This window comes from Megalobrama amblycephala, linkage group LG21 (genome assembly GCF_018812025.1).
Source record: "Megalobrama amblycephala isolate DHTTF-2021 linkage group LG21, ASM1881202v1, whole genome shotgun sequence".
In the NCBI taxonomy this organism is placed as follows: Eukaryota; Metazoa; Chordata; class Actinopteri; order Cypriniformes; family Xenocyprididae; genus Megalobrama; species Megalobrama amblycephala.
Window position 1 is genome coordinate 2,523,227 of NC_063064.1, and position 13,981 is coordinate 2,537,207.

At 36.5% G+C, this 13,981-nt stretch overlaps 1 protein-coding gene across 2 annotated transcripts; it reads right to left on the reverse strand.

The window, feature by feature from the left end:
• Positions 1 to 770: 770 nt before the first annotated feature.
• Positions 771 to 11,310, reverse strand: LOC125257091 (mucin-3A-like). 2 transcript variants are annotated; one of them, XM_048173530.1, is made up of 5 exons: positions 11,207 to 11,310; positions 3,791 to 4,042; positions 1,519 to 1,776; positions 1,217 to 1,374; positions 771 to 858 (listed from the first exon to the last, which is right to left on the reverse strand). In XM_048173530.1, exons 2-5 carry the CDS (start codon positions 4,002 to 4,004, stop codon positions 811 to 813), a joined length of 678 nt encoding a protein of 225 aa, XP_048029487.1. In that variant the 5' UTR covers positions 4,005 to 4,042; positions 11,207 to 11,310; the 3' UTR covers positions 771 to 810. The 2 variants fall into 2 exon arrangements, with proteins under 2 accessions (XP_048029487.1, XP_048029486.1); XM_048173529.1 differs by lacking the exon at positions 11,207 to 11,310 and adding an exon at positions 9,445 to 9,955.
• Between the last annotated feature and the right edge of the window lie 2,671 nt (positions 11,311 to 13,981).

A 13,981-nucleotide genomic window follows, 5' to 3' on the forward strand; every position in this document is an offset into this window, starting at 1 on the left:
GATTCCTCAGGCTTTTGAGGAATGTGAAAATAACATTGATTTACATTACATAATTTCATCTTACATTTTTTGCCATAAAAACAACAAATTGCATATTTTTGTTCAGTTTGGTCCTCAAATATGATACAAAACATAAAAACCCCCAGATCAGAAAGATTCAATAAACTGTGCCATGTAAAAAATAAATAAATACATAAATTGATATAGATGATACTGTCATTATATGTCAGGCTTTACAGGGTTAAATTGCTTTGAGTTGAATACTTGATGAATACTTCCATTAAAAAAAAAAAATCTGTTATTTGACTTTTGAACAAAAACAAAATATTCAGTTCTCAAATAAGATCAGGTCTTTATGATCACATTATAAACAACAGCTTGCAAGCAATTTCACCATCTGGAGGACGAGCTGAAAATGTCACACTCCCATCATAGTCTCTGGCAAATATTGACAATGCAAATTTTCTTGACGTAATTACTTTGGCTTCAGCACATTTATCTTTATGTGCATTTTACATTCAAATTACATGTATTCATTTAGCAGAAAGCATAGCTTTTATAAAAAGGGATTACAAGAGGGGACTATAGCATTTCTTAAAAAAAAAAAAAAAAAAAAATCCAGGACATAACCAGTTTGATTTCTTCATTTGTCTAAAGGTTTGTCTTGGGTTGTGGCATTTTAAGGAAAAAAATTAAGCACATCATTACCATATTTTCTTAAATTCACTGGATATTGCACATCACGTCTATAGATTAAGGTGCATTTTATTAAAAAAAAAAAAAAAAAAGGCATTAGACAGAAACTGGCATTCACTTTGGAGGGTAGTGGGCAAATGGTGCATTCTCATTTATCTTGCCCTGATAAAAGAAAAGAGAATCATTAGAATCATCAGTAAAAAAAAATAAGATCACACCAATGGTATGTACAATATAATGTTCAGTTTGTGAAGATTGTTTGTTAGTTGATCTGAGCCCATTTTGCTGAAGGAATTTTGTCTCTAGACTATTTGGTTCAAAAGTCATTAGCTAAAACAAATATGAAATTGTGAATGGTGGGTTTGACAAACTGACTTAAAATAATAATATACTGAAAACTTAAAACCATTAGTGTGCCTAAAACTCACAGCCAGAAGAAAATGCAGGATAATAAGAAAACTTTGGTGCTTGGCCCTTAATTATGATAATGATGTGCATAACCATTACATTTGAGACTTACCAATGGTAGATCATCAAGCCTCTCAAACTGTGGACTTCTGGAGCGAACAGCTTTCACGATCACAACCACAACAATTACAGCCACTACAATACTGAAAATACATAGCACTGCAATGAGTCCTGCATTTGCTGCCACATCTTGTTCTCTGCCTCCCTGATCTATACAGGACAGAAATAAATAAACCACATTAATATATAAATCAACAAACGTAGAGGTATACTAGGATGAAAGCTGTTTCCAGCACAGCACTGGAAACTATGCAAATGACCTTGTCTATATAGTGTTTATGTTGAATCCTGTACCTGTCACTGTGCCATTTGGTTTTTCTGGAAATGTTGTTTCAGTTGTGTCGACAGTGGTGATCGCAGATTCTGACGTTGTCAGAACAGATTCCTGGGGCAGCCAAGTAGATTGTGAAGTGGTTGTCTGAGTGTTGCTCGTAACAACCGTTGTTTGTTGGATTATGATTTGTTGTGTCGTAGTCAGTGACTCAGAAGAATTTCCAGGATCTGTCATATTAGTGGGTGTCTGGGTCGTTGAACTTTTAGACAGCTCTGTCTCTGTAATTAGTATAAAGGAGTTAATAATTAATATAAAGTTAACAATACATTGTGCTGTAATATGAAAATCTGGTTTGGAATATATGAATCTGTAGTAGCTCTACAGCTTATTTCAGTTAAAGGATTAATTCACTTTAAAATGAAAATTACCACATGATTTACTCACCCTCAAGCCATCCTAGGTGTATATGACTTTCTTCTTTCAGACAAATACAATCAGACAAATTCAATCCATATTTAACACGTTATAAAGTAAAATAACTAGCTTCTGCCAGACTGCCTTCCGTATTCAACTGAGGAAGAAAGTGTAATGGCTCTCGTAGTTCAAAACGCTTACACTACATCCTACGCCTTCCATATTCAACTTACGAAATATGCTTTTTCCATAAGTTGAATGCATAAGGTGGTCTGGCGGAAGCTAGTTATTTTACTTTATAATGTGTTAAATATGGATATTTTTCTTACACAAACGCATCACTTCGCTTCAGAAGGCCTTTATAATGTTAAATGTTAAAGTGAACTAATCCTTTAACCCTGCTAACATTTTTTTTTCTTTTTTTCCTTTTCTAAGAACGTTTTCCATAAATTCAGTTTTGTTTTAATGGTAATTAAAATGTCCTGTTTTCTTAATGTTGGTGGGACGTCTTTTGTTTGTTTGTTTGTTTGTTTTTAAAGTTAGTATAATGTTCCTGAAACATTCTTTCAACTTAATTTTTATAAACAACTCAACATTATAGGAATGTTGATTTATAACATTTCAAGAACATAAAAATGTCCAGATTCCATAGTGTTAATATAATGTCATCGTAAGGTTAGTATGATGTTCCTGAAACATTCTTTTAAACATTCAAACACCAAGCAGAATCACTGAAGAAAGAGAAACAACAAGAACAGAAACTACAACAAACTTCCAGCCACAGCCTTATGAAATCAACTGCAAATAAATGAAGACATTAAATCTCTCAAGATCTCAGCAGAGGATGATTAAGCAACTCCAAAATGTTTTAGGTAACCACTGTAACCATGGTTCCCTGTGAAGGGGAATGAGACACTGTGTCTTAGATGCTATGGGGAATGCCATCAGCATGACCAGTGTCTAAAGCATGTGTAAACACTCACCAATAAACCATTGACAGACGGCAATTCATGATGTCAGAGAGAGCGCTTGTGAGTATAAAAGGGGCGCCTGAATATATGTCATCAATTTTTTTGTCTGAAGGAGACTTGCAGGCAGGCCCAATGGCATGGCAATGAGATGCAGTGTCTCGTTCCCTTTCTTAGGGAACCATGGTTACAGTCATAACCTGAGACATTCCCTTTCTAAGTGGAACTCAACACTGTGTCTTGGACTGATGCTAAAGGGAACAAATACCCACTTTGAACTAATACCCACTGTACATTTTTGATGTCTTTCATGTCTGACACACCCATCTGAGGTCTTGGAGTGTTTACTAATGAGCTGATGTCTCAAATCATGTGTGTTTGATTAGGGAAACATCTAAATTGTGCAGTGCTGGGGGTACTCCAGGACCAGGGTTGGAAACCATTGCCCTAAGCCATTATCTCCCATAAATATAAAAGATATTCAAGCTTCTATGCCTTCATAACAAGGGACTCCCAGCCTATACAACCTTCGTCCCTGCCTTGTGGTGCTATTCTAGCCCTAAAGGCTCTAAGGAATAAAATGGCTCAGCTATGAAAGCCTCTTTCTGCTTGACACAGCTCGTAGGGAGTGATTGCCACAGGGAGAAAAAGTTTAACTGTGAACTTTGCCATTACCACTACCTCCGGGGGGAGATGCAACCTTGATTCTCAAACAAAAGGCTGCAGTATAATAATGGCACATATTCTTAGACGCAACAGATTAGCAACCACATTTATATATTAATCAACCACATTATTTATCAACAAACACAGACATATACTAGAGCCTGAAATGAAGCACTAATCCAGCACAGCACTGGAAACTGTGCAAATGACCTTGTCTATATAGTGTTTATGTTGAATCCTGTACCTGTGACTGTGCCGTTTGGTTTTTCTGGAAATGTTGTTTCAATTGAGCCGACTGTGGTGATCGCAGATTCTGACGTTGTCAGAACAGATTCTTGGGGCAGCCAAGTAGATTGTAAAGTGGTTGTCTGAGTGTTGCTTGTAACATCCGTTGTTTGTTGGATTATGATTTGTTGTGTTGTAGTCAGTGACTCAGAAGAATTTCCAGGGTCTATCATGTCAGTGGATGTCTGGGTTGTTGAAGTCTTCTCTTTCTCTGTAGTTAGTATAAAGTTAGTCAGAGTAGGTGTTAATGCCTCTGCAGAGAGGTACATAAACTAATAAATTATCCAGATTCAGTTTTAAGTTAAAGGAATAGTTCACCCTAAAATATTAATTTTGTAGTTACTGTATTTACTTGCACTCATGTTGTTCCAAAGACATTTTTTCCTAGAGGAATTCAAAAGGAGACTTTTTATTTGCAGTTATTGACATTTCATAGTGACCATGTTTGCATGCCTGGCCATGCCTGTACATACAGGTGTATAAGGGCCCTCATGCTTCACTTAGTTAGGTTTGTGGTGAGGAGCTGAGATAATGCCTCAGCTCCATCAGCAGCAGTTCAGAGGGGCAACATCTCTGTTCCCTCCATCAGGCAATGAGCATTACTACAGTAACCAAGATGTTCCCTTTCTGTCTGTCACTTTTGACTTTTAACTTTTGACTTTAGAAGTCCCCTATACTAAACACCACAACTAACTGAACTGCATCACGAGTTCATGGTGGTGCAATGCTGACAAGCATAGAGTGTCAATTAACAAGTGCACTTCACCTTGTGGCCTCATGCCTCCTTCGCCTCTAGGAAAATTACTATTACAAGAGGACAACTCAGCTGTACGTAGCCTTTTCTATGAATCTCAAAACAGTTAAGTTTTAACAGCTGTGCATACCTAGTTGTTAACGTTGGAAAGTGTTCTCCTTCTCTAGTGAGAAAGGAACACTATGGAGACCACATCCTACTCAAGGGGGAGGTAAACATTTGGAAATACATCCTATGGACTTACAGATAGGAAGTACTACATAGGGAAGTCTACATGGTGGGCTCCACCTTCTAGAGTAGAGACTGTCATACACAGAAACTGGTGACAGAGTGGAGCCTCTGAAAGGGGCATACCACTGGTAATGTGTCTGGTATTGAGTTTAAGTTTGACAGAGTTCCTCCGCCGAATTCATCTACCGCAATGTGCTTTGTGATGGAGAAGGGTGGTCCAGGGTTCACCACTCAAGGAAAACTTTAACTGGACCTAAATAGCACACATAATTACCTCAGAGAGGGGAAAGGCGCTAAATGCGAGATCTATACCCTACCAGTCAGCTGAATGCTAAATTAGTTCCATGAAAAGATTATAAAATCTGGCGAAGGTATTGGGTGCACCCTCTAAACAGAGGTGAGTGCAGTCAGGATGGCTGTCTTCATAGAGAGGGCACTAAGCTCAACTGACTGTAAAGGTTTAAACAGATCTCGCTGTAGGTGTAGGTAAGACCTCAAACTCTGCGCATCTCTCAGGAATATAATAATTCACGAGTTCGTTTCCTCATAAAATCTTTAAGCTAATAAGGTTAAGCTTATTTGGCTTGCTGTCCGCTGTGGAGGGGCTCGAGGAAGCAGCTTCAACTCGAGCTTGGATATACCCCCAGGGACTACTAGTGCATGAAAGAGGAGTACGATAGATGAGATGCCTAATTTATGTGGTGGAGTTGGGGAGGTGGAGGGATATCGAAACAACTGATGCCAGAGCAGGGTGAGTAGCTGCTTATATGCTCTGGATGTAATTGAAAGATTAGGGTTCCCTCCTCTTGAGATTATGTTTGAGTTTCACTAATTGAAAGATTAGATGGGTTCACTCCTCCCGAAATTACGTTGTGAACTTCACTAAGATTGTGCTTTCCCACCAAAGTACCATCCACAGTGTGTAATTTGCTGCTATCGCAGCTGCATACGCTTTCAAAGTGGATTCAGACAGGTGCCATACCAGACCATTCTCGAGGAAAGAAAGCACTGATCCAATACCACATCACCATGGGTCTTCCCCCAAGAAGAGCACCACGTAACAAACAAGTGACACATATAATCTCCTCATAGAGGGGGATTTAGCCTGAGTGATTGTCTATTACTGCTGGTGATAGTCCTCTGAATTGCTCCTCATCCCGTCCAGAGACCACACATGGAGGTTCTAGAGGTCTAGGCACGGGTGCCAGATTGTGCCCTGCCCCTGAAAAAGAAGGTCCTTCCTCAGGTGGATTCACCAGGGAGGGTTTGACACCATCAGTGTGAGCTCTGGCAATGTGTGCCATGGCGCCATGCCCATCTTGGGGCATGAAGCCAGTGCTGAAGCAGTCTCATATGCGTCAACCCAAGTGACATTACCTCAGCCGAGGATGTCATATGCCCCAGGAGCCTCTGAAAGTATTTGAGAGGCACAACTGTCTTATACTTGAACATATTCAAACAGTTCAGAACTGAACAATCACTGTTTTCTGAAAGCTGTGCTGCCATTGCAGACGAGACCAACTTAACACCAAAAAAAGTGATGCTCTGCATGGAGGAGAGTTTCTTCCAGTTCATCTGAAGTCCCAGTCAAGCTAGGCACTTAAGGACTGTGTCCCTGTGTGCACATAACAGTGTGCACACAAGAGTGAGCTAATATTACGCAGTCGTCGAGGAAGTTGAGGATGCAAATACTCACTTCCCTCAAGGGTGTACGGGCAGCCTCTGTGATTTTGGTAAACATGCAGGGAGACAGGGACAACCCGCAAATGAGGACATTGAACTGATATGCCTGCCCTATGAAGGTGAATAGTAGAAACGATCTGCCACAAACCAATCCTGACACATTTTATTATGTGTTTCTGGATGAGCATCCTGAACGGTAGCTTGTGATTCAGGACTGATGCAGTACTCGTAAGTCCAGGATTGGTCTGAGCCCCCCGCTCCCCATCCTTCTTGGGTACAACGAAGTAAGGGCTGTAAAACCCCTTCTTCATTTCGGCTGGAGGGAAAAGCCTATTGCATCCTTCGCTAAGAGGACAACGATTTCTGCCCAAAGGACAGCAGCATTTTCTCCTCGTACTGAGGTAAATAGAACTCCACTGTACCTGGCTAGGTGCCTGGTAAAGTGGATTGCATAGCCAAGCTGAATTGTTCTGAGAAGCCAGCCTTCCATGATTTCTTCAATTCCTCGTGCACCTCCCAATAGGGTTGCACGGTGTACCGGTACTACGGTAGTATTGCGATACTAAAGCTTCAAAATTCTGGCGATGCCATTAAACGGTAGTATCGTCAGTACCGTAAGGAATGTTGTATGTGCGGCAGGATACTTCATCTGAATATGCATGCCTACAAAAACATTACAAGAGACTGCCGTTGCCTGTCTGCTGTGCCCTGTGTAGTAAATGCTCTGTAGAATTAGTGCATTAGTGTTTCCCAATGCTTCAGTTAATTTTGCAATGAGATAAAGTTGCACTTGCACGTTGTTGTTCGCAGTGCATTTTTTTCTGGAGAAAGGGTCTGAAATCCACTTAATTAACATCATAATATCTTTATATAAGAATGAATTCTCGCCGTTTTTCCGTTGCTCATTTGACCACTTCTGGAAAAGGTGTAATAGTTTGTTTCTAGAAACATCTTTGCAAAGACGATTCAGACAAATGCAATTCCATTCATCGATAGGCTATAGTGGCTTTGCACTCGGTTGTTATCAATCATATCAATCGTGATTTTAACATTATAAATGTATTATATGTTTTAATTTACATACTTCTCTCCAGTCAGGGTTGGAAATTTCAAGATATGCTGGCAGAAATGCTCCTGATAGTTCGTGACGCGCAAGAGTGCTCTTTTTTGAACAAATTGGGCGAGTCACTGACTCACTAAGCCATTCCTAAAAAATAAAACAGTCATTTGCTTCATTCCTGAATTAATCAGCCATTTTGAACGAATCGGTTGAATGATTAATTGACTTAATCATTAACACTTGCTGCCACCTACTGGCGACTTTAGTCTCCCATCTAAAAGTAGGCCTATTCTATCATTTTTTACCATCTAAAAGTAGGCCTATTCTATCATTTTTTTTCCCCCAACATTTTTATTTCTATGTTCAGTTTTTTATATTTGAAACATTAATCTCATAACATTATTTATGCAATTGTAATTGAAGTGCAAATGCATAAATGCTACATCGTAATTTCACTTAATGCAGCTTCTGTGCTACTGTGCAGTGCTAAGATGAATTTTGTTTACAATGATTCATTTGATTGGCAATAAAAGCTTGTTATTCATTCTCATTAATGAAGTATTCAGAAAAAAATCTGGTCTGTTTTCATGTATTTATGAAAGTTTGGTTCATTTTGTATTCTGCATGGTATCGCAATACTACTTGGTATCGTGATACTTCAGCTGGTATAGTATCGTAAGACATTTTTATGGTATCGTGACAACCCTACCTCCCAAGAAGTGACCTATAGTTTCAGTATTGAAACACAACTTCGAAAAGTTACCAACAGAAAGGGAACATAGTGTTCCAGTCATATGGACTTGTTTTATGAGATTTTGTGATATGTGTAGCAATTCTTATTTTGTGTTCCATTGGGAAAAAAACTTTATTAGTAACGGTAATTTTAAAATTAGCAAAAATAATCTTTACTAATAATTCTAAAAGTAATTTTTTGGGTGAACTATTCCCTGTATACAATAAGTATATGTGTTATCGGGGTATTGTATAACCCTGAAGGAGGCGTATTTTTTTCTTAACAAAAACAAGCATTGCAGAGAGCCATGTAAATAGTTCTGTAAATAACATCTGCTGGATGGAAACGTGCATCAATTCTAAAAATGCACATCAGGATCTGCCTCGATAAGCAAGATAACATAACATTGTGTTTGTTTGCATGCTCTGAGACACAAGTAATTTTGTATATACACAAATTATTATATACAGTGGCTTTTCTTACTTTGCTTAGTGATATTTAGTGCCACTTTTTCAGGAAGTGGCGATTTTGTCCTTTTCGATTCAACTTTGGATGGAAACATAGCTACTGACTTGTATTATATTTATATTCTGACATTTTTTTAAAACAACACAAAAAATAAGCCTATATTCAAGATTTATGTATTTTAATTGCATAGAAAATTTACATCCATTCTGATTATGCAGTTTTAATATTAACTAATAAACGTAATGTTTTGCATAATTGTCAGTCATACATAAATCAAACAAGAATGAGATTTATGTACTAGTACTAATGAAGTGAATCTGTTCTGAATACACAATAACCAGGTTAATATTGTATATTTACTGTCAATAAATCCAATTTGTTATATGTAAACCATTAGGCCTATCATACATTTTAACAAATTAAATATTGCTTGTTCCACAGTTAGCCATATTAAATTAAATTCATGTTTATAACAATTTAAAGATGTATGTTGATTATACTGAATTTAAATTAATTAATTCATTTTAATATATAATTATAAATAAAATGGATGTAAATACTTAATAATAAACTATGCCATGCATGATTCTTTCTCATATGTAGGTCTATTATTTTTAATAGAAAATCAAATTATTAAGTTAAATCAACAGCTAAATCTTGAAAATTACATGCACTTTGTCTTACCTTCCGATGCAGTGACAGAAATAAGCACAAGAATAACTATTGAGAAGATCATTTTAGTGGTACTGTGATGCATAAAATTAAACAGCACTGGTCTAAAGTACAGCTGAGCTCCCAGCAAAGACACACAACATATCCTGAGTAGCAGGATGTGGATATGTGGCAGAAGGGGTGGCTTCTGTCATCTGATGGGCTGAATAATTGTTCAATTGTTTCAGTATTGTTTGCACTTGTAGTATAAACCTGCTATGACCTCCCAAAAATTCTGCCATAGCTTCATATTGCAAATGTCAAATATAATATTACATCCGCAAACAGTTGTGTTTGTTATTTGCACAAGGTACTCTGTAGAAAAAGAAAAAAAAAAAAAAATGTGTGCATTACTGAATTTTGTGGTATACTAGTGACCCTTCCTTTTTACAGTAGTGACGTCACATCAGTTTTTTTTCTTTGTTTTGTATAGCACTTTTCACAATACACGTTGTTTCACATTGTTAGAGATGGGCAGTAATTAACATATGTTGATCTGAAAAGCAATATAAACAATCAAAAAGTTGAGAATAACATACTGTATATTGCTTTGTGTGAGTGTACTGTATGTAGACAGATAAAGCTGGATAGGGCCTGCCTACTGTATATTTAGTGGTTGCAAGCTGGAGTTAATAATATATTGTGCTGTGATATGGAAATCTAATTTAAAAGGTATGTATCTGTAGTTCTTCAGTTTATTACAGTTGAACGACTGAACTGTACTGCACTGTAACCAAGCTAATTAATGTTAAGCAGTATTGTGTCTGCATTAGGCCTGCTATGCATCTATGCTAGCAACATGTATATATGCCATTAGTGTGCTAAAACATGTTATCATTATACTAAAATAATGCAATGCTATGTGCTAAACATACCAGCAATGTGCTAAAACATGCTTAGGAAAGTGCTAGCAATGTGCTAACAACATGCTATCCGCATACTAAGCATGTTGTTAGAATAGCATGCTAGGAATATTAACAATGTGTTAAACATGCTAGAAACATTTTACAACATGTTAGTGACATCTAGCTAACATGCTAAATCATGCTGACCAAGTAACATTAACAGTGCCTACATTTGTTAAGAAATGTGGTTTCTTAGTGATCCTACTGGGTCTAATTGAGTTTGAAAAGGTTAATTGGGGATTCAAGTGCTTTAATAGGTCAACTTGGTGGTCTAATCGAGGTCAACTGTGCTCTAGAATGATCTAATATGGTCTATCTGTGATTTTTACTTGTTTTCCTGCTTTTCTTTCTGTCTATCTGACAATAAAATCTTCAGGCCAGGCTTTGTCAAGCCAACATCAAAGTTTGTCAATCTTTATCTGCCTTCTTAAGTTATTTATTTTGCAATGTTCATCTGCATTTTATCTTCAATTAAGTTAGTTTATTGTAACCATTTTTGACGTTTATATGCTGTTGATATTTGAACAGGCCTAATTGTGCACTCATATTAAATATTCACAACTACTGAAAAAAACAGCATATCCTATGCTGGTCCATGCTGGTCCATGCTGGTCCCAGTGGCGTGCAGTGCTGTTCTGAAATGAGGAGGCACATTTTTTTATTTATTTATGAATCAATGTAAATTCATGCATTACTCTTAACGTTGACACGTCTTCCTTGTTATATGAACATTACTTTACTTTACATTGCATCAAAAAATCATGCTTTCAGTCCATTTCAAGTTTGATTTTGACGTGACATAAAGCAGTGATATCTAACTGTTTACTTACTGTTTAATTAGTCTTCCCATTGACGCCATCATTTGTTCATTTAAACTGACGCAGAGAAAGTGCACGTCAACAAGAGGCGGGATTTATCGCACAAACCAATCATATCCAATCATAACCAATTACATCCAATCATAGCGCGATGGAGACATTGCCTCCTCTCACGTGACTTTCCCCCATTCTTTCTCAATTATTACCCCCACAAAACCCACCGCACGCCGGGTATCTAATGGTTTTCTATGTGTTCACCTGCGGGTGTCGCTGTTGGGCAGTGTTCCATTAGAAATATGCGTGCCTTGCGCCCTTTTAATGTCATAATTTGTAATATTTGTTTTGTTTTATGTGTAATATGGATTATTTTCTCATCCTATTTTTTTTTTTAAAGGAGGCACTGCCTCCCTTGCCTCCTCGGAGGAAACGCCCATGGCTGGTCCATGCTGGTCCTCCTAAGCTGGACCAGCATGGACCAGCATAAACCAGCTCAAACCAGCATATCAGGTCCACCTTAACCAGCATAGGCTGTTTTTTTTTTATAGTAAATTGTATTGTTTTTACACTATAACATTTTTTCCCCCCTGTAACACAGTGCAACCAAACATGTTCTATAATAATCTTTTCCTGGATGGGAAAAATTAAATTAAGGTAAGATCACAGACAAAGAAAAATTCATAACTCTAATGGTGACTCCAAACAAAACAGCTACATACACTTTAATTGCCACAGTGCAACACAAATTACTTTTTAAAGTAATGTGTGTTTATTTTCACAGTCACCACAAGGTGGAGTTCTTTCAGCTAAAATAAGCAAGCTTGTGTTCTAGACTGAACTCCCTCTTCACCCTGATTAACCTTATTTATGAGCACTCGAACACAGTGTCAGTGTAGAGACAACAAAAATGTGCAATAAATGATTATTGCTAAGAGGGCTTTGAGCTGATTTTATTTGAGATAATAATGTTTACCTGAATACAATTTCCTGTAGCTGTCTAATTGTAGGGGAAAGTGGAGTGTAATGTTTTCCTTTTGTCCTTTTGTCAATATGCCTATTTATATTTCAAGATGATATTTAATATATATCGACTAAGCAAATGTTTAATATTTAGAACATTATAATGTAATAAAACATTTTCCTTAATTTTTCATTTTCAGAAACATTTTGAAAGATTTTAAGAAAATGCTATATGTTTAATAACTCGTGGCGAATTTTTACACTATTATATTAGCTTTGAAAAAAAGTCACTGTTTGGATTTAAATAGGCAAATGCTTAAGAGTCTATGATTGTATCATTATTGCAGTGATTATTATGTTTCTAGCAGGTTATGTTTGGCAACATTTCTTCTAACGCTCATTGATGGAGTCTGTAGCTTTTAATTTCTTAACCATGTAGGTTGATGGAAATAACATATATTTATGCTTATATAACACCTGTTTTACAGTTTTTCTTGATTGTTTACACACATTTTCTGAAAGCATGCCTCATACTCTCAGAACTCTACACACAAATCAAAAAACACACACACAATGGGCAAAACCCCTCAATTCTCCTGCAAAATCAAACTTTACATTCAAAACAATGTTCTTTCTTCTCAAAATGGTATTTTGTTTTCAAATGACACACACAAACCATCATATGAATAGACATTTATAAGAACCAGTTGAACACTGATGTGCTCTATGTAAAACACTATGATGAATGGAAAACACTTCTCCATTCATCATAATGATTTTGGTCTTTATTTGGTTCAGTGTTACACTTACTACAGACAGTACATACATAAGTGTGTTGTAAAATATTTGTAGTATATATATATATATATATATATATATATATATATATATATATATATACATATACACACATACATATATATGTATATATACATATATACATATATATGTATGTATGTGTGTATATATATATATATATATATACATATATATGTATGTATGTGTGTGTATATATATATATATATATATATATATATATGTATGTATGTATGTGTGTGTATATATATATATATATATATATATATATATATATACATATACATACATAGTATATATAGTCAGAACACACAAATACACGGTAACAAATATATTTTATTTTTCCAACAAAAACAATGTACAGTGCATATCCCAACCAATGCAAAGTTGCACATACCGTACAAAACAACAGAAGAATTTCCTGTATACAGTTACAGTAAAAAAAAACTATGCTGCTCTGCCTCTGTTTCCATTGTTGGCATCCATTGCTCCAAAACAGAAGAGCTCACCTGTTGCCCTTTTATGCTAAAGCTCTGTTTGCTAATTGTAAAAATGTGTGACAGGTGTTTGCCCATGTGATGAGTCAGTGTACATATTTGAATGGCAGTGTGTTCCTTGTGAAAACAAGAGATTTTTCTGCCCGAAAATTGTGCCAAATGCAGAGAATTGTGTGTAGTGTTTTGAAAAAAGTGTGTTTTAGAACTGCAATGTGAGTGTAAAGCAGGAATTGTGCTTATAGTTTAGCAGAATTGGTTCAGGGGGTTGGTGCATGAGTTACATGCTGTGGTCATTGTGTCTCAAGTACCAATATTTGTGTGTAAACAATTGAGAAAAACTGTAAAAGAAGTTCATGTAGAGGGTGAGAAGTCTAACTGCTGGCTTCTGCCCCCTATAGAGCATAAATAGAAATGCAAGTAAGTGGAAGAAATAGACTCAAGCTGCTGTTCAATGAAGCTTTTCTTTTGTTACATGTCCATTTACCATGATTCTTTAAAACATCTCAGAGAACATATT